Genomic DNA, 19,139 nt, shown 5'->3' with positions numbered 1-19,139 from the left:
CAGAATGGATGTCGGATGCTGGACAGGGGGAGCAGGTAAGGGGTGCTGCTGGACAGGGAGAGCATGAAAGAGGTGCTGCTGGACAGGGAGGAGGTAAAACGAAGGGAGAAGGGCTGCTGCTGGACAGGGGGAGCAGGCAAGGGGTGGTGGTGGACAGCCAAGGAAAGAGAGAGACAGAAAGAAAGACAGACAGCGGGAGGGAGAGAGACAGAAAGAAAGAAAGAAAGAAAGACAGACAGACACATATTCTAGCACCCGTTAATGTAACAGGCTATAAGACTAGTCAAACCATATATTATATAAATAATCTATTCAGTTATTAACTTACTCATGATTTTATTATACTATGAAGCCGTCCCAATCTACCTTATTAATTCCAACTTAAAAGTTCATTCACTATATGAAGCAATGTCATGAGATATATTTGTTTGGGACATAGGTACAGCTTCCACTCATTCATAGGATATCCTGAAAACCTAACTGGTTTGTGGCACTCCAGAACTGGTCAGTGATGTCATTTGATAGCATTACAGTCATTACAAAAGAAGGATTAAACCTTTTCCTTTAAAAAAAAAAACAAAACCCTACCCTTTTTCCTTAAGAAAAAGGCACAATAGATAGTAAGCCGTTCAACTTAGAAGACTCAGTAAGATTACCAAGTTGGGAATGCAATATAACAAACAAATTTATTTATACATTAGGTTAGATCATTCAGAAGATTAGTTTTTTATTCCTAATGAGGCAATGCTAATGAACAATTCTTTATCCTTAGAGCTCAACAAATACATATACATAAATGCATTATCATCTATCATATGGCGAGGACACTGTTCTAACCCCGACAGATGCTGCTTTGGGACTGATTAAAACAGCTTTTCTACTCTATCATTTCTATAGTGCTACTGGATGTACTCAGTGCTGTACACATTGGCCCATACTCTCTAAACGGCACCTTAACTTAGAGATGCTAGTAGGCGCCCTGTCCAAAATGTTGTTTAAAATGGTACTTAAAAGAAATTTCAAGGTGCCAGAATTGCGCCTCCAGAGGCACCTATTTGCACCTAATACCACTGTAGGCGTGGCTTATGCCAGAAGTGGTGTTAGTTGCCTCCTGAGGTAGGCGCTGGAAATGTAGGCACAATTCCCTAAATGGCGCCTTTGCTTTAGTTTTTCCAACAATATACTATCATCACTACAGTACACATTATGCAGATCAGGCATATTTGTTGTGGGTCTTTTGTTACCACCATTTTATGGGACCCCCTGAAGAAGACGTGTTGTTCAAAACATGGACCATGTTGGGTCCCATATTTTGTATAAAGTGATCTTTTTGTACGAAACAATCTGTTAATTTAAAATAAACTTTGCCTATATCTTGTACATCTGTCTGAAGTGCCTTTCTTTGTCCTTGATTCACCACTGATTTGTTGGATTTTCTTTTTTGTCCTTGTTCTAGCCGTTGTGTGATTGACATGCGATCAGTGGCCATTTTTAATGTAGCCACCAACAGTGCTGTTTAGAGAATCCAGGCCATTATGTACAGTGCTTTCTGGGTCCCTAGTGAGCTCACAATCTCAGTTTTTGTACCTGAAGGTTTAAGTGACTTGCCCAGGGTCATAAGGAGCCGCAGTGGGAATTGAACCCAGTTCCCCAAGATCACAGACTGTTGCACTAACCATTAGGCTACTCCTCCACTTCTCCTGAGATAATGGTTGGAGATGGCATCAAATAGGATACTTTGATCACCTTTCCTCCAGATAAGCTCTGGAACTCATTGCCAAAGGATGTGGTAACAGCGATTATTGTAGATGGGTTTAAAAAAGGTTTGGATAAGTTCCTGGAGGAGAAGTCCATAGGCAATTGCTAAGATGGCTTGGGGAAATCCGCTACTTATTCCTAGGATAAGCAGCATAAAATCTGCTTTACTATTTGGGATCTAGCTAGGTACTTGGGACCTGGGTTGGCCACTGTTGGAAACAATATACTGTGCTAGCTGGACCACTGGTCTGACCCAGTATGGCTTTTCTTATGTTCTTAGAGCAATGGGTGGAGAACCAGGTCAAAAAACTCTGTGGAATGACGAAGTTCCTAAATGGACTTTATTTGAAAGTGTCAAAGTTCCAACGATATACTGAAATCATCCACATAAAATAATTCCATCCATATAAAAACAAATCATCCACATAAGAGCCTTAAAGGACCTAGTCTGCTAGGGATACAGGACCCAACACGGTCCGCGTTTCGACAAAAAGTCTTCTTCAGGGGTCCCTGGGGGTACTATAAAGGTGAGTATGCAAGTGAGACACTGCTTGCATTTTTTCCATTGCAAATTCCGGCTCACCACACAATTGTTTCTCACGTACTCACCTTTATAGGACCCCCAGGGACCCCTGAAGAAGACTTTTTGTCGAAACGTGGACCGTGTTGGGTCCTGTATCCCTAGCGGACTAGGTCCTTTAAGGCTCTTATGTGGATGATTTATTTTTATATGGATGGAATTATTTTATGTGGATGATTTCAGTGTACCTTTGGAACTTTGACACTTTCAAATAAAGTCCATTTAGGAACATCGTCACTCCACAGAGTTTTTTTTGTTTTCTCTGGATTTTCTTCTTTGTGGATATTTCGGGGTCAATTCCTTTTGTTTTTGGAGAACCAGGTCAACCATTTCAAATTCCACTGTGGCTTCTTGTGATCTTGGACAAGTTTAGCCCTCTTTTGCTTCAGGTATAAACTTTTGACTGTAAGGCGTCTGGGTGCATGGAAAGACCTAGTGTACCTGAATATAACTAACCTTGAGTTACCAGGAAGTGACGGCAGAGGAAGAGCCAATGCTTGTGCGACAGCAGGTTACTCGCACCAGGAAAGTTACAGAGGTACGGGAGAAGGGAAGGGGTGGGGAAGGAGTGGGGAGGGGGGCCGGAGAGGAGGACGGGTGCCTGTGCTCTCACTAAGACGTCACCTGGGGTGGATCAACCCCCACCCCCCTTACTATACCACTGCTTTGAGTTACTACTGAAAAGGTGTGAGATAAAATCTAACTCTTTAACTAGCCTACTAATACTGACATATACTGTAGGTCAGGTGTACTCAGAAAACTATGAACTGGAGGTTGTTTAAGTGCCTTATTCAAAAAGGATTTTCTTCCATTCTATGGAACAAATCTTTATTTAATAAGGGCCTTCAGATGTTTGCTGTTACAATATAGAACTACATGTCCCAAAATACAATCGACTAGGATTAAGAAAAGCAAAGCAGACATAGGTGGCAATCTGTCTTACTGATGTCAAGTGAGCCATTACATAGAACTGGTCCATAATTACCAGTTCACATTAGCAATGAGTTCAAAATAAGTTTATTTTCTTTTCATCCCTAGGATGCTGCATGGAAGGGAGGTGTACATCTTACTAGAAGTCTGGGTCATGATCTTTATATGAGGAACAGCTTTTTAACAAAGTAGAGGGAAACTCAATCCTTGGAGATGAAAATCCCATGAGCAACCTACCAAGCGGGTCAGTTTGGCTACAACAAGAAATCTGAGGAAGCCGAGTATAAAGGAGTGCTTCACACTTTTTTCCATTCTTATATTTGAGATCATTTAATTATGCTTATTGTTTTTCTATCCACATCAATCTCAGAACACACAGCTCACTGTAGAGTGGGGGATGAGAGAGGGCGAGGAGGAGGGAGCTGAGAGTTTTAGGGTCTCAGCAAGGTTGGTGGTCTCTGTCTCCTCCCTCTCTGCTAGAACTCCAAAACCTACCCACATCAAAACACTAAGTTGTACTTAAAGGTCAATCCTCATCTAAATTATATTAGGATGCACAGAAAGGATGACCGCAAATTGCCCTTCAATAACAAACCATTCCTGCATTGCTAATATATTGCATCACCATTATTATTGTTGCATTAATGATGGCATTCTTCTCTCACACAGTCACTTGGAGGGAGCATAAGTAACACTCACTAAGGCTGTATGAGTTTCTGCCCCACATAGGAAGTGGCAGAGACACCTCCTATTGTGTGTTTGTCCTTGATGAAGTCAGCATGTTAATATAAAATGGCTAGAAATCAACAATGCAACCAACCAGGCACCTTCTACAAAGGCAGGCAAAGCCTCTGCAAACATGTAGGATAGAGGGCCTGAGGGGGGACTAAGGATGTGTAGGGTTACAAGTTCCAGAACTTTGGAGAGCAGCTGAGCAAATTCCAATTAAATTTTTTTGGCAACTTGTAAAGACACATTGCGTACAGTAAAAGTCTAATAATGATATCCTAAAAGGGGGCAATTTTCAAAGGTTCAGTCAAAAGCATGGTCAGAATTTACGCATACTCTCACAAAATGCACACCACTAGCTTTGCTACAAAGTGGAATTCCTGAGATATAGTTGACAATCGTACTTGTACCTTTCATTTCAAAAATGAACTGTAGTTAACCCACTTTCTCTACACCCTCGTTTTCAATGGGTGCAAGAATGTGCATTTGTTTGAAAATAAATTTGATTTTTATGGACTCTAAAGTAAGTGCTTAGCATTCCAGTTAGTAAACCTGTTGAATGCTGTCCTTGGTATGTTAGAAAGTCCAAATTAAAGGATTGTGTGTGTACAAGGAGCAATTCATACCAAAGATAAAGAAAAATTATGTTTCTTACCTGATAATTTTCTTTCCTTCAGTCACAGCAGATGAATCCAGAGACAAGTAGATTGTGTCTATCCACCAGTAGGCGGAGATAGAGCTCTGTCAAATACAACAGTGGTCCCCCAACCTTTTTGACACCAAGGACCGCTTTTATAGAAGCAAATTTTTCTAGGGACCGGTAGAATGGGGGAAGGATTCAGGGCGAGTTCATAGAGCAGTTTTATACATAATATACATTACATTTCTAGCAAAAAAAGAGAAAAGAAATATAATTTTTTTCTACCTTTGTTGTCTGGTTTTTGCTTTCCTCATCTTCTCGTCATTTTCTTCCTTCCATCCACTGTCTGCCTTCTCTCTGCCTCTTCCATATGGTTATTTCTATGCCTCTACCAGAAACTGTCTATCTCTCCCTTCCCACCCACCCCCATTGGTCTGGCACCCATCTTCTTCTCTCCACTCCCCCTATGGTCGGGCATCTCTGTCTTCTTCCCTTCCATCTCTCACTCCCTCCCCAGGTGGATTTTAGCATCTCTCTCCTCCTTTCCTCTCTTCAGATCTGGTATCTGTCTTCTCCCCCTCCGCCAATGCTCTGGTATCTTTCTCTCCTCTCCCTCTCCCTTTCTTTTCTTTTCTGCTCTTCCTGCTCAATTTGTTTTCTCCCTCTTGTCTATTTACTTTCCAGTCCTCAATTTCCCTTTCATTGTGTCTACCTATAGCTTGCCACCTCTTTCCCTCACCCCTTCCAGTATATCACTAAATCTATCCTCTTCCCCCAATTCAGCTTGTGTGCTTTCTTTATCCCCCTTCTTCCATCCAGTATGTGCTTGCTCTCTCCTCTCCACTTCCTTCCAAAGTCTGTTCCCTGTCTATCCCCTCCCATCCAGCATCTGCTCCCCTTTCTCTTCTCCCCACTTCCTTCTAGCATCTGCCCCCTCTCTCCACTTTCAGCGTTTGTTCCTCTCTCTCACTCTCCCCTTCCAACCAGCATCTTCTCCCCTCCCCACTTCCATCCAGTGTCTGCTCCTCCCTCTCTTCTCCACTTCCCTTCAGCGCCAGTGAACCTCTTCCCCTCGTCAGGCCACCTTCCTCTCTTCCCCTCCCCTCTTCAGAGTTTTCTGTTTCTGAGTGTCCAGATGCGGCAACATTCTTACAAATCCCACACGACTGCCCCAAAGCTTCTCCTCTGATGCAAGCCACGCAGGCGAAAACAGGAAGTGCGTCAGAGGAGAAGCTTTTTGGCAGTCGCACAGGACTTGTGAGAATGGTTACCACGTCCGGACACCTCAGAATGAAGAGAAAATTCTGAAAAGCACCCACAAAGGTGAGGGAGATGGCTAGACGAGGGGGAAGAGATGCTTGTTGCCGGGAGTTTTCTCGCAGCCCGTCTGTTAGACGGCCGTAGTCCACTAGCTGACCAAGGACCAGGGATTAGGGACCCCTGATATACAGTATAGGATGGTATGCTCACTGGTACGCCAGTATTGCATATAACAAAGTAGTAGGATCAACTAAACAGGCTTATTGTCAGAGAACTCCCTCCTCACTCTGGTCATTCACACATCCGACAACTAGACTCACTCCAAGCAGATCACAGGGCCAAACTCTACTGAGTAAAGAAGAAACAGAAAGGAATCAGAAGAAACAGAGATCAGGACCCTGGATTCATCTGCTGTGACTAAAGAAAAGAAAATTAGCAGGTAAGAAACATTTTTTTCTTCCTTGTCATCAACAGCAGATAAATCCAGAGATAAGTGGGATATAACAAAGCAGTCCTCAGTAAGGTAGGACATAGACCAGTACATAGAAAGGAGACACCATAACACGCTGTCCACCATCCCCCTCCAAGACATGAGGGATGGGCAAAGCAGAATTGCTGACTCCCAGCCAAAAGATTACCACATCGAAGGAACTCTATCCCAGACAGAACCATCTACCAGGAACAAGGCTAGAAGCTGCACATTAAGCCTCCAAAGAACATCTGTTCTACTCAATGCAAAGAACTAAACTGTTAGATTAAGCCTACCACAGTTCTGTGTTAAGCAAACTGAATCTAAGTTGCCAGTGCTCCCAGAGGCGGCAATGAAGCATCCCCCAGAGACACAAATGGCGAACAGAGTTGAAAACCCCTACAGATATTAGGGCAACAGCATTCATGCCTCACTAGAAATGGAGTTTCTCCATGGACATGAACTCGACAGCCAAGGAAGGTATCTCACACAGCAGCCCTTGAAGAACGTGCCAAACAGCCTTACAAGGGGTTGCACTCGATCCCCGAGATGGAGTTGAGAACAGAATTCCAAAATAGAGTAGTGCTTGACAACCAGTGCCCGAGATGTGCTCTACTATAGAGCTGCACACTTACTCCTGTGCTGAAATCAGTGTGTGACCTCCCACAACAGAGCCGCGACAGGTAAGCATCTGGATCAGTGGTCCACCTTCACGCCAAGCAGGCAGCCAGCGCAGCACTCTACACCAAAGGTGGAGTTGTATCAAGCAGGCATCTGGAAAGGCGCAGTACCTCCAGAGATGGAGTCGCATCAAGCAAGCATCTAGATAAGTGCTTCTCATCTCAAGATGGAACCGTGCAAAGCAGACATCTGGAATGGTGTGCTATACCCATAGATGGCAAGGTGCCAAGCAGACAACCATCATGGTGGTCTACATCTAGAGATGGAGACAGAGGAATCAGACATCTAGATCATCATTCCACATCCAGAGAGGAGACGCGGCGAGCAGGTATCCAGAGCGGCGCTTTGTGTCCAGAGATGGAGATGCGGCAAGCAGACATCCAGAGTGGTACTCTACATCAAGAGATGGCACCATGTCAAGCAGACAGGTGACACCACATTCTACATCCAGAGATGGAGCTGTGCAAGTAGATAGGTGGAGTCACGCGCTACATCCAAAGATGAAGCCGTGCCAAGTAGATAGGTGGCGTCGCGCTCTACATTTAAAGATGAAGCCGTGCCAAGAGGCAGTAAGAGCAGTGCTCAACATCCAGTGATGGAGTTGTGCCAAGCAGGCAGGTGCAGCTGCACTCTACATCCAAAGATAGAGCTGCACCAAGCAGGCAGGTGGAGTTAAACTCTATATCCAGAGATGAGGCCACTCCCAGCAGGTAGGTGGAGCTGCACTCTATGTCCAGAGATGGAGCCTTGCCAAATAGACAGCTGAGGTCACAACAAACTGATAGGAAGAGCCATGCTCTGCTTCCAGAGAAGCCATGCCAAGCAGGAAGGTAGATAATAATAATAATAATTTTATTTCTTATATACCGCTATTGATGGAGTTATTATGCCAAACGGGTAGCTGGAGTAGCACCAAACAGGTAGGTGTAGCCAGGTTATGCATTCAGAGATGGATTTGGGCCAACCAGGCCATCATAGCTGCCCTTTACATCTAGAGATGGTGCATACCGAAAAGAAACTGATCTCAAACATCAGAGGGCAGAGGGAATCATGCTGAACAGCCAAACCCTAAATATGGGATAATGATTCAAAGTTGTGCTCTAAATCTAGAGCTGGAGTTTTAGGGAATAACCAGGGAAGCCACCCTCTATACCCAGAGACAGACCCATATGGTACTGCCAAGTAAAGCTGAACTCCACATTCTGAGACAGAGTCCTGTCTAAAGGCAGGAGGCACCACGCTCTCTAAACAGAGAGCGGCCCAGCTAGATGTGAAACTGTACAGCACCATCCAGGAGCCGAGAAGCACTACTTCAAGAGAGAGAGAGAGATGCAATACTGTCTGTCCAGAGCTGAAATCATTCTGGATAGCTAGTTGGAGACGCACTCTACCAGCAAAGAAGTAGCAGAGTTGTACTGCCAGAAATATAAGTGCTCTACATCCACACTCGTTGCACTGCTAGCGATGAAGCCATGCTCAGGGCCCAGAGATGGCAGAGCACACACTCCACATGTAAAGATAGAGAGAAACTTCCGGGCTGGAGCCACACTGTCTGCCCAGAGCTGAAATCATTCTGGAATGCTAGATGGAGACGCACTCTACCAGCAAAGAAGCAGCAGAGTTGTACTGCCAGAAACATAAGTGCTCTACATCCACATTCGTTGCACTGCTAGTGATGAAGCCATGCTCAGGGGCCAGAGATGGCAGAGCACACACTCCACATGTAAAGATAAAGAGAAACTTCCGGGCTGGAGATTTCAAAACACACACTCTACATCTGGAGATGGAGCCATGCTCTAAAGCCCAAACTAGCAACACGCTATTTGGATAGTGTTTTTAATGGAGGTATGGGCACCTACCGGTGCTTAGAAAACCGGCACTGGTTTGAGAATCTGGGTCATAGTGCCTAAGCTTTGGAGACCACACAGGTTCCTTCTTCAGACTTCTGAGGGAGAAAAAAATAAGAAAGAACCTGTGCTGCTATAAAATTCAAGCATAGTAACATCTTGGGATAATATGCAAATTTATCCAGTGAAAGATATCATAATCTGCAAAGAATTCAGTACCTTAATTGGACTAATATCTCTTTTAGAAGCAAATCCATGGCCATTGAGGTTGAAAACACACCCAACAATCATAGCAACATTCTGATTTGGATAGAAGCTAAAGGCCTGTTTTTTTTTTTTAATCTGATACTACAGTATTTCTTTGAATTTAGCTCACACCTTTTTCAGTGGAGAAAGGAGACCAACAATCAACATCAAAAGAAGAGAATAAAGTGGGAGAAAACCAAAGGGAAAAATAAAACGCAACAGAATGAAAAAGAAAGAGAAAAAACAGAAATACTAACTTACAAAAATGGAGAGCCAAATTGAATCAAAGAACTAGAAAAAAACTTAAGGGCCCAATACTGTAAACAATTTAGCCAGTCGCTGAACAGCTAAATCGCTTGGTCAGGACTAGCCGCTAATATTCAGCTGTGCTTAACCAGCTACGGGGAGAATTCATCAAGGGGCACTAACTGGTTTAGTGTGTGCTAACTGTGTTAGTGTGCGCTAAACATTAAGACACCCATTACATTTTTATGAGTGTCTTAGCAGTTAGTGCAAGCTAAACCAGCTGGCACTCCTTGGATTCCCCCTAAGTGTTGCTAAATATGTGTTTAGCACCAAGCACAAAGTTGGCTATCTTGGGGGCATTCTAGGGGCAGAATCAGCACTTGGCCACTTAAATGCTGATATTCAGCACTTAAGCACCCAGTGATAGCCCATAAACATCTGTCCTATTTTTAATGTGGTAACCCATGGCCACTTAAATGATGAATATCAACTTAAGTGGCTATGTGTTAACAGGCTTAAAAATAACTGGATATTCAAAGCTGAAGGCCACACTGGTCCCAGGTTTGAATATCTGAAAGTAACGCTGTCGGTGGTGAGCAAAATGTTTACCACCGACAGGTGAATATTGATCCCCCCCCTCCCCAAGAAATCAGAAAAGAAAGAAGAGTCCTCTGATCTGTAACCCATTCTGAGCTCTTTGGGGAAAACGGGATAGAAAATGAATAAATAAATGCAATAGTGGTCATGGAACGGGGGAAGGGCTGACACTGTGAGCTAGAATTTTCAACCGTTGCAATGTTGTGTTTTTGCAAATATGTATTTATCAAATGGTTCATTAAAAAATTATGCAATTAAAAAAGGTTGGAAAAGGATTGCTGAAGAGGGAATGAGAGAGAAATAGAAGGAAAGAAGATAAAGCAAGCATAAAGATGAGAAAACAGAGGCAGAAATAAAGAGATAAAGCAAAGGAAAACAGGAGGATAGTTTTTTCCAACCCCATAAGCATGGATGCCTGAAACCAAAAGAAAAACTGATACAATTTCAAAAATATGCAAGTGCTCCATTGAGTCTTGGTACAAAAGACTTACTGTGAATTTTTTGTAGAGTTCGTAAGTAAGGAGGGGGTTTGGAAGCTCCCTAAAGTACAGTTTGCAGAGTGACCCCACACAGTGAATGTCCTGGAGGTAAATTTCTCTCGTCAGGTCTGGACATTGATCCGAGCCAAACTCCTGCCTGAAACAACACAGACAGAGACACAACAGCACTGAAAGAGATGAATCGCTGGTTGCTATCCAATGCCGCCACTCTGGCCTAGAATACCCTATCATGATGATGGTTGAGGGACTGCAGTTACAGAAGGAGAACAGTTGGGTCCTTTTGGGAGCTACTCCTCTACCATGCAGAGTCGTTAAAGACTATCATTTCCATGGATGGCCAAATAACAACCTACCACAATTAACAATGACAGACAGCAGGTAAGGAAAAACTGGTTTCTTAGAGGTGCATTACTCAGAAGACTCTATTAACCAGCTATGGTAAAGGTTAGTATCTATGTTAGTGTATCTCAAACTGTGTGCCAAGACATACTAGTGTGTCTCCTGAGATTTCAGGTGTGCTGCGGTACACTGGGGAGGAGGAGAGATGCCAGCGCCAGCTGACTGCCTACAGGATGTGCCTCTTGTAGCGAGAGGCATGTCGTGTAAGCAGTCAGTGGGTGCCAGCACCTATCCTTCTCTCTGGCCCTCTTCCCTTCTGGCACCCCCCCACTGGCGTCTCAGGGCCCGCCTGGAGGGCCTTCACACACACCCGGACATCGACATGATGATGTCACGCATGCGCATGATGTCATCACGGCGATATCTGCTCACTTCCAGGTGCCTCGAGCTGTGGCCACTTAGTGTGCTGCAGCTCGAGAAAGTTTACGGGACACTGATCTACGTAGAACCATGTTCTCAGGCAGCCTGTCCTTACCTCAGCTTCTGTATGTTAGATGTCACACCAGACAGCCGGTAGATGCCATCCACAACACCGTGAGTTTCAATGAACTCTGCACAGCTCTTCAGTACAAGGGGAACTAAAGGAAAGAACCATTAGAAAGATGACAGTCAGCAGACACAATATGGGGCACAATGTATATAGCAAGATAGGGTGCGTTTACAAGACATGGGTAAAAATGCTTAAACAGATACTGTACTAAACACTGAGGATAATAAATACTACAGCACTGGGAAACAGATGAAAAGATGTTGCTCTTCTTGTAGCCCCATTCAGCTTTGTGAATAAAAGATAAGTTATAGTGTTGACAGCACTTAGATTTATAATGAAATGAAAAAATGAAAACTTGAAATAATATTTATGGTTTATGGTGGAGGAAGGCCAATGAGGAGGCTAGCTATGTTAAGCCTGATCTTGAATGAAATATTGTATTCAGGTATAGCCGCTGAGGTCTGACTTCTTTAGAATATTAGTGAATGCAGTATTAAAAAGATATGAAGATTTTCTTTGAAGATATATATTGAAGAAAAAATGGGAGAAAATATTTATTATCAAATAAGAATATGAAATATTGAAGAGAAGTTGCATGTTATTTATATGCTCTTCCAAACTAGACATGCTTGCAAACCTAACGCATTTATGTGGAAGTGTTGTGCTAAACTTCAAATGCATGCTCTGTGATTTCCTAATCAAGTCTGATTTGTTAGAGCAATTAGATTCTAATTTATCTTGTTACCAGTTACTCCAGGAGTTCTGTAAGCGGGAAGTAAAGAACTTTGAACCATTATAAAAGCTGGAAGTAAAAAAACACAACCCTTGACGAGTAGGCCTAATAGTTAGAGAAACAAGCTGCAAACCAATGAAACCCGATCCAAATCCCACTGCTGTTCCTTGGCCAATTCACTTAACTCTCCATTGCTACAGGTACAAACTTGAGAGCTCAATATTCGGAAAATGCTGAGCTCCTAAGTTAGGCTCATAAATGTGTGCCCTATTTTCAGCCAAACTTAGGAGCATAATTTTTCAGCCGAAAATTCATCTTAATATAAGAGCTTAAAACTTATGATTAAAAATTTAGGCCTGTCATTCGTTTGCCTACATTTATGAGCCAACCCCCAAATTCAGAACATGGCATTTTACGTTGTGTGAACAGCCGATTTGCATGCACAACTTAATTGCTTAATAAGCCTAATTGGCAATGAATACCTTGCAATTGATTATAATTGGCACTATTTAAAAGTTACATGCGCATCTTCATAGGCGTATTCTATAAAGTGGTGCACCCTCCCCCCGCACTTTTGGTGCTGCCTTTAGTATTTGCTACATAAGATTTGGATGCTCTATGGATTGTGTGATACCTTTTTATTGACATACAGTACTCCCCAGAAATTCACAGGGGGTCCGTTCCAGGAATCCCCCACGAATTTCAAAATACCGCGAATGCAGTTTTTTGCCTGTCTAAAGGCAGGGGAGGCAGGAGAGGGCAGCTGGAGCGCCGGCAGGTGAAGAAAATCACTCGCGGTCTGCTCCGACCGCCTCTTCCTGTAGTAAAGTTGGGCTACACCAATCAGGAGCTGCTTTGACACACAGCTCCTGATTGGTGTAGCCCGACTTTACTACAGGAAGAGGCGGTTGGAGCAGACCGCAAATGATTGAGTCCGCAAATCGCGAATTCGCGGGGGAACACTGTACATTAAAAAATTAAACTCCATCATAAATGCAAAAGCTCGAAAATTCGATCATGTCACACCTCTTTTGATCAACGCCCATTGGCTTCCCATAGATCATCGAATTTCCTATAAAATAATGTTACTGACATATAAGACTATAACTTCCGGCCAACCTGATTTCATCAACAGGTTATTAATTCCCCACATCCTCCATCGTACATTACGTTCATCTAATCAAAACCTGCTATCCATTCCCTCTTTAAGACACATTAACACTATGCGCACTAATATCTTTTCTGTTATGGCCCCTACCATCTGGAACTCAACACCAAATTATATAAGAGAAATTTCATCACTTGATAAATTTAAAAGTAACTTGAAGGCCTTTCTGTTTAAAGACGCATTTGGAGTATAACAGTCCTTTTAAGGACAGCAATGGAAACTTGTTCCTTGCCATTTTTTAATCATTTTAACCTATTTTACAAAGTACCAGACTATTTATTTTTTTGTTCCCCTCCCTTTTGTTTTGATCCTTCTCCCTCTCTTTCTCATTATACAAATGTATTTCTACCCTTCTCCATTTTGTATCGGTATGTTAATGTTTTTCTGTGCGTTTGATTGTAATATTAATTGTAATTTGTTTTTAACTCATGCCCTTTTTATTTTTTGTTTTTATATTATGTAAAACCGCTTTGAATTTTGATAAGGTGGTATATCAAATTTTTTTTAAAAATCTGAAACGCTTTCAAAAATAATCACATGACCTTAAATTTTTATCACAACTTTTGACTATAGGGAGGAAAGGACCTCAAAGGTTAAACACAGGAACAATTTGTTCTCAAACTTCTATGTCAGTGATCTCAAACTCATGGCCCGCCAGGTACTATTTTGAGGCCCTCAGTATAATCACAAAAGTAAAATAAAACAGTTTCTTGATCATATGTCTCTTTAGCTATAAATTACAATATTATTATTAAGACTTAGCCAAAAGGAAAGATTTATAAACTATAAAGAGTTTTACCTCATGCAAAACTGTCATTTCTTTAATAAGACACTAATTACTTTTATTCTGAGGCCCTCCAAGTATCTACAAATCCAAAATGTGGTCCTGCAAAGGGTTTGAGTTTGAGCCCATTGATCTATATCATCATCAATCAGACAAACCTCTTCAAAAAGATATAATTATCAATATGGGCTACTGTTAAGACATGTTATTTCACCACTAACTCTAACCCTAACCCTTGTTGTTTTAGCACAGATCCCATTTTATGCAGTGAGACATAATTACTAATAACTGGGGTTAATAGCAAAATAGCACGTATTAATGGTAGCCTATATTGATAACTCCACCCTCAATGTCCTAAATTGCTGAAGTAATTTGCTCTCTTGAAAGTACCTGTAAGCCACCAATCCATATACTGTTTGGGGATACTCCCACACAAACTTCTGTGCTATCCAGAACCTTGTGTTTTGTCTCTGTGGCTGCTAGGGCTCCCTAACTGGCAATAGTCATGATGGCATAAGTGCTCCAGTCTAGATAGCAGGGAGACTCATACACACCCAAATGCTAATGCCATCCGACATAATGTGGACATTGTGTGGCGTCCAGGAAGCATGCCTGGCAGATCTTGCAAGACCTTAGCACAATGCATCCTAAACTTTTATACAATAAGGCTCAATTTTAACTTTTAAAAAATTCATGTGACTGCCAAATGATGATGAAAACAAAGAATAAAACATCCACTTGCCTCCTCTTCCTCCACACTTATTCAAAGCATAAAGGCTGCAGTGGTGGTAGCAGCAGTTAGCACAGGGCATTTTATTAAATTTTAACTTGATATACAAGCAAGGTCTTGCAATATGAGTACACACAGTATTTTGTATTAAAGTTTTTGGGTTGTGGAGTTTCCATTATTTCTTATGGGGAAATTCGCTTTGATATATGAGTGTTTTGGATTATAAGCATGTTTTCAGAACAAATTATGCTCGCAAACCAAGGTTTTACTGTACTATGGATTTCCAGTCTAACAGGAGGAGAGAGGCAGGGTCTGTGACTGACTCACAGGCTAAGTGCTGACTGAAACTACTGGGTAAAGATCTTTTTCTATTTAAATGGCATTCTTTTCATAATTTTGATGGAATTATATTGTAAACTGCTTTGATCCTTTTTTGGCTGTATATGCGGTTTATAAAGATTTTAATAAACATAAACATAGCAGAGGTCAGAAGAAGGGGGCAGCCTTTATTTCTCTAACCTCATCTACCGATAATGCAACCCTGACCCACAGTTTTGGAAGCACTGCCTTAGGACCACTATACGTCCTTGCCTCAAACTTCCCTAACAAACTCCAATGCCATGAAGGCTCCTAACTTCCTCCACATGCCTTCTCCTGGTCTCAGTGCAATTCTGCTGTCTCTCCAGAGTTGGCAGCTTCTGTTGTTGCTTTTTTTTTTTTTTTTTGGGGGGGGGGGCACTGTGCTTTCTCCCTTATTTTGGTTCTATTTACTCTGTTTATAGCTTGACTGCTTCTGCACTCTCCATGGAAGTTTTAGAGCCTGGACCTCAATCTACGATCCACAAGGGTTGCACGTAGAGCTGTATATAAAGATCATCTGTAGTGAATAGTCACAAGACTTAGTTGCATGCTGTGACTCTATTATTTGATATACTGCCAGGTTGTCAACCACAAATGTCAGACCTTGAGAGGCCCCAGTAATATCAGAATCAGAGTAAAGGTTTCAAAGAAAAAGGAGTATACAAGAAAGGAGGAGGGCGGAGGCAACATAAGGAGCACTGGGACTGTCAGCAAGATGTTTGGGGTGGGGGGAGAAATACCTGGCATAACAGCCAGATTTTAGTCTTTTTCTTAAAGGTAGCGAAGGAAGGTTCTAATCTGAGAGGCGATGGTAAAGCCTTCTAGTGTTTGGGACCAGATTCTCATATGATCAGATGGGAGAGGGTGATAGGAGGTGCAAAAAGAACATAAAAATAGCTATACCGGGTCAGACCAATTGTCCATCTAGGCTAGTATCCTACTTCTAACAATGGCCAATCCAGGTCATAAGCACTTGAAAGAATCCCAACTAGTAGCAAACAATGGTTTTCCCTATATCTCTCAGGGCAAACAATGGTTTTCCCTATATCTCTCTCTGTAACAGACTTTTCTTCCAGGAACTTGTCCAAACCTTTTCTAAACCCATATATATATTAACTACTGTTACCATATCCTCTGGTAACTAGTTTCAGAGCTTCACTATTCATTAAGTAAAAAAAATATTTCCTCCTATTTGTTTTAAAAGTATTACTATGTAACCTCATTGAGTGTTCACTAGTTTTTGTGCTTTTTGAAAGAATAAACAATTGATTCAGTTTTGCCCATTCTACACCACTCAGAATTTTGCAGATCTCTAACAAATCCCCCCCCCCCTTAGCTGTCTCTTTTTCAAGCTGAAGAGCCCTAATCTCTTAAGCATTTCCTCAAATGAGAGGAGTTCTAGCCCTTAAACATTTTGGTTACCCTTCTATGTGCCTTTTTTAATTTCATTGACCAGAACTGTACACAATACTCATAGTGAGGTTGCACCATGGAACAATACAGACGCATTATAGTCATCTTATTTTCTATCCCCCCTCTAAGAAGACCAAGCATTCTACACTTCCCCCTCTATATTCGTGGTGATTAGGGGCAGATCCGGCCCGCGAATATTAAAAAAAAACGTGAATAATATTTGGGACGGTTCTGCCCCTAACCCCCGCTTCCCACGGCTATTTAAAGCCCTGAAAGCTCCCCCTTAAGCCTTACCTGGTGGTCTAGCGGGTTTTCAGGCAAGAGCGATCTTCCCACGCTCCTGCCCCATGCAGATCGCTCACAGGAAATGGCTGCCTTGAGCCCCCTTAGTCTTTCGAGCCATTTCCTGTGAGCAATCTGCACGGGGAAGATTGCTCCTGCCCCTAAAACCCGCTAGACCACCAGGTAAGGCTTAAGGGGGGGCTTACAGGGCTTAAAATAGCCTGAAAAAGAAAATGCATTTTTTTTTTTGTTTAAAACCGCGAATAAGCGAATCCTTAGATACGGAATTCTCGAATACGGAGGGGAAAGTGTATTTGCTTTTTTGGCTTCCGGCACAAATGATTTCAGCACATTATCCATGATGACACCTAGATCTTTTTCTTGAGCACTGACTTCTAAGGTGAAACCTAATATCAGGTAACTATGCTTTGGATTATTTTTCCCAATGTGCATCACTTTGCATTTGTCTACATTAAATTTCAGTGAAGAACGTAGTGTTTGTGGAGGGTTGTACGAGATCAGCGTCCTTTATATATAAGAACATAAGAATTGCCATACTGGGACAGACCAAAGGTCCATCAAGCCCAGTATCCTGTTTCCAATAATGGCCAACCCAGGTCCCAAGCTGGATCCCAAATAGTAAAGCAGATTTTATGCTGCTTATCCTAGGAATAAGTAGTGGATTTCCCAAAGCCATCTTAGCAATAGCCTATGGACTTCTCTTTTAGGAAATTATCTAAGCCCTTTTTTTTTTTTTTTTTTTTTTTTAATTTGTATACAAGATAATAGATACAACACTCAGAAAACAAAACCTTAAACAAGTCCAAGGATAAGAAAGTCCACCGTGTGGTTTCTTCGCAGAGACTGAAAGAACCCAACAAATACAAAGCAAGATTCACCTCCCCCTTCCACCCACCCAAGTACTCCAGTGTCAAAAATTCAAAAGAGCACCTCAAGCTCCATGAGACAAACTATCCCAAACAGGAGCCCAAATAGCCCAGAATTTTCTCCAATGACCAGTGCCACAATGCTTTACATCCAAATATTTATATTTTAGCAAAGTAAATATTTCATTTTTCCACATAGTAATGGTAGGTACCTCTGCCTGCCTCCTTAGGAAAAGGATACATTTCCTAGCCAACTAAGAAGCTTTTTGCAATAACAAAGAATTACCCTTAGACAATCCCAAGGAGGAGATTTGAGAAAATAGCAGGACATTCGCCCTCAAAGGAACTCATCTCCACATGATCGTTTGCAAATGAAGACCAACAAAGGACCAAAAGGTTTGCAATCTGTCACAGGACCAGAACATATGAAATAGATCAGATGGCATTGAATGGCTCTTGGGAAAGTTGGCATGAGAGGCAAATCCAGCAACATAAGCCCTGTAAGGGGAAATATACAGACGTAACAGGAATTTGTAATGCTGTTCTTGCAGAACCACAGAGCGAGTCAGTCGCGGGAGATATTTCATAAGAAAACACAAGCCATCATCGGTTATCTGTTCTGAGGAGGCGAGATCTTGATTCCATACCACCGTCACAGCATCATAGTCCTAAGGAACCCTAAAACTTCCCAGACTGACCTGGTGAAAGGACAAGCTGGTTCTAGGCTGTCAAGACAAAGTCAATGTTTTCTTGACCATATCTGCCATGTCTTCATTTAAGGTACAGTACTCCCCCCGAAATTCCAGGAACCCCCCGAACTCCCCTGAAATTCCAAGAACCCCCACGAATTTTGCCTGTCAAAAGGCAGGGGAGGCAGGAGAGGGCAGCTGCAGCGCCAGTAGGTAAATAAAATCACTCATAGTCTGCTCCGACCACCTCTTCCTATAGTAAAGTCGGGCTACACCAATCAGGAGCTGCTTTGACACGCAGCTCCTGATTGGTGTAGCCCGACTTTACTACAGGAAGAGGCAGTCGGAGCAGACCGCGAATGAGCGAGTCTGTGATTCGCAAACCACAAATTTGCGGAGGAACACTGTATTATGGTCCAAAGAGTGTAGGTAATAGGTGACTTGACCGTAAAAAAAACCAATCTCGAGTCTGCAAATGTCCCTGAGCTTGAAGATCTTGAAAGAATAGAGGAAGTCCATGCTCCAACACCACATCCTGCAAATAACATAATCCATGTTCAGTCCATCTCTGCAAATAGAGTTTGGAGCCATCTGGGTCCAAGTCTTTATTCCCCCATAAGGACAAAAGAATGGTAGAGGTAAAAGGCAAATGCATACTTTTCCAAACCATTGCCAGCACTGTTGCATAGATTTCAGCAGAGGATGAGAACGAGTAGGAACA

At 42.4% G+C, this 19,139-nt stretch overlaps 1 protein-coding gene across 1 annotated transcript in view; it reads right to left on the bottom strand.

The window, feature by feature from the left end:
* Positions 1 to 19,139, bottom strand: part of ARHGAP31 (Rho GTPase activating protein 31) — a 260,085-nt gene that overhangs the window by 71,890 nt on the left and 169,056 nt on the right. The window contains exons 2-3 of the mRNA XM_033941960.1: positions 11,358 to 11,460; positions 10,475 to 10,619 (exon numbers count right to left, since the gene is read on the bottom strand). Coding sequence (XP_033797851.1) covers positions 10,475 to 10,619; positions 11,358 to 11,460 — 248 coding nt within the window. The remainder of the gene's footprint in view (positions 1 to 10,474; positions 10,620 to 11,357; positions 11,461 to 19,139) is intronic.

This window comes from Geotrypetes seraphini, chromosome 4 (genome assembly GCF_902459505.1).
Source record: "Geotrypetes seraphini chromosome 4, aGeoSer1.1, whole genome shotgun sequence".
Lineage (NCBI taxonomy): Eukaryota > Metazoa > Chordata > Amphibia > Gymnophiona > Dermophiidae > Geotrypetes > Geotrypetes seraphini.
The sequence above is the reverse complement of the archived record's forward strand: the minus strand, read 5'-3'. Positions and strand labels throughout refer to the sequence as shown.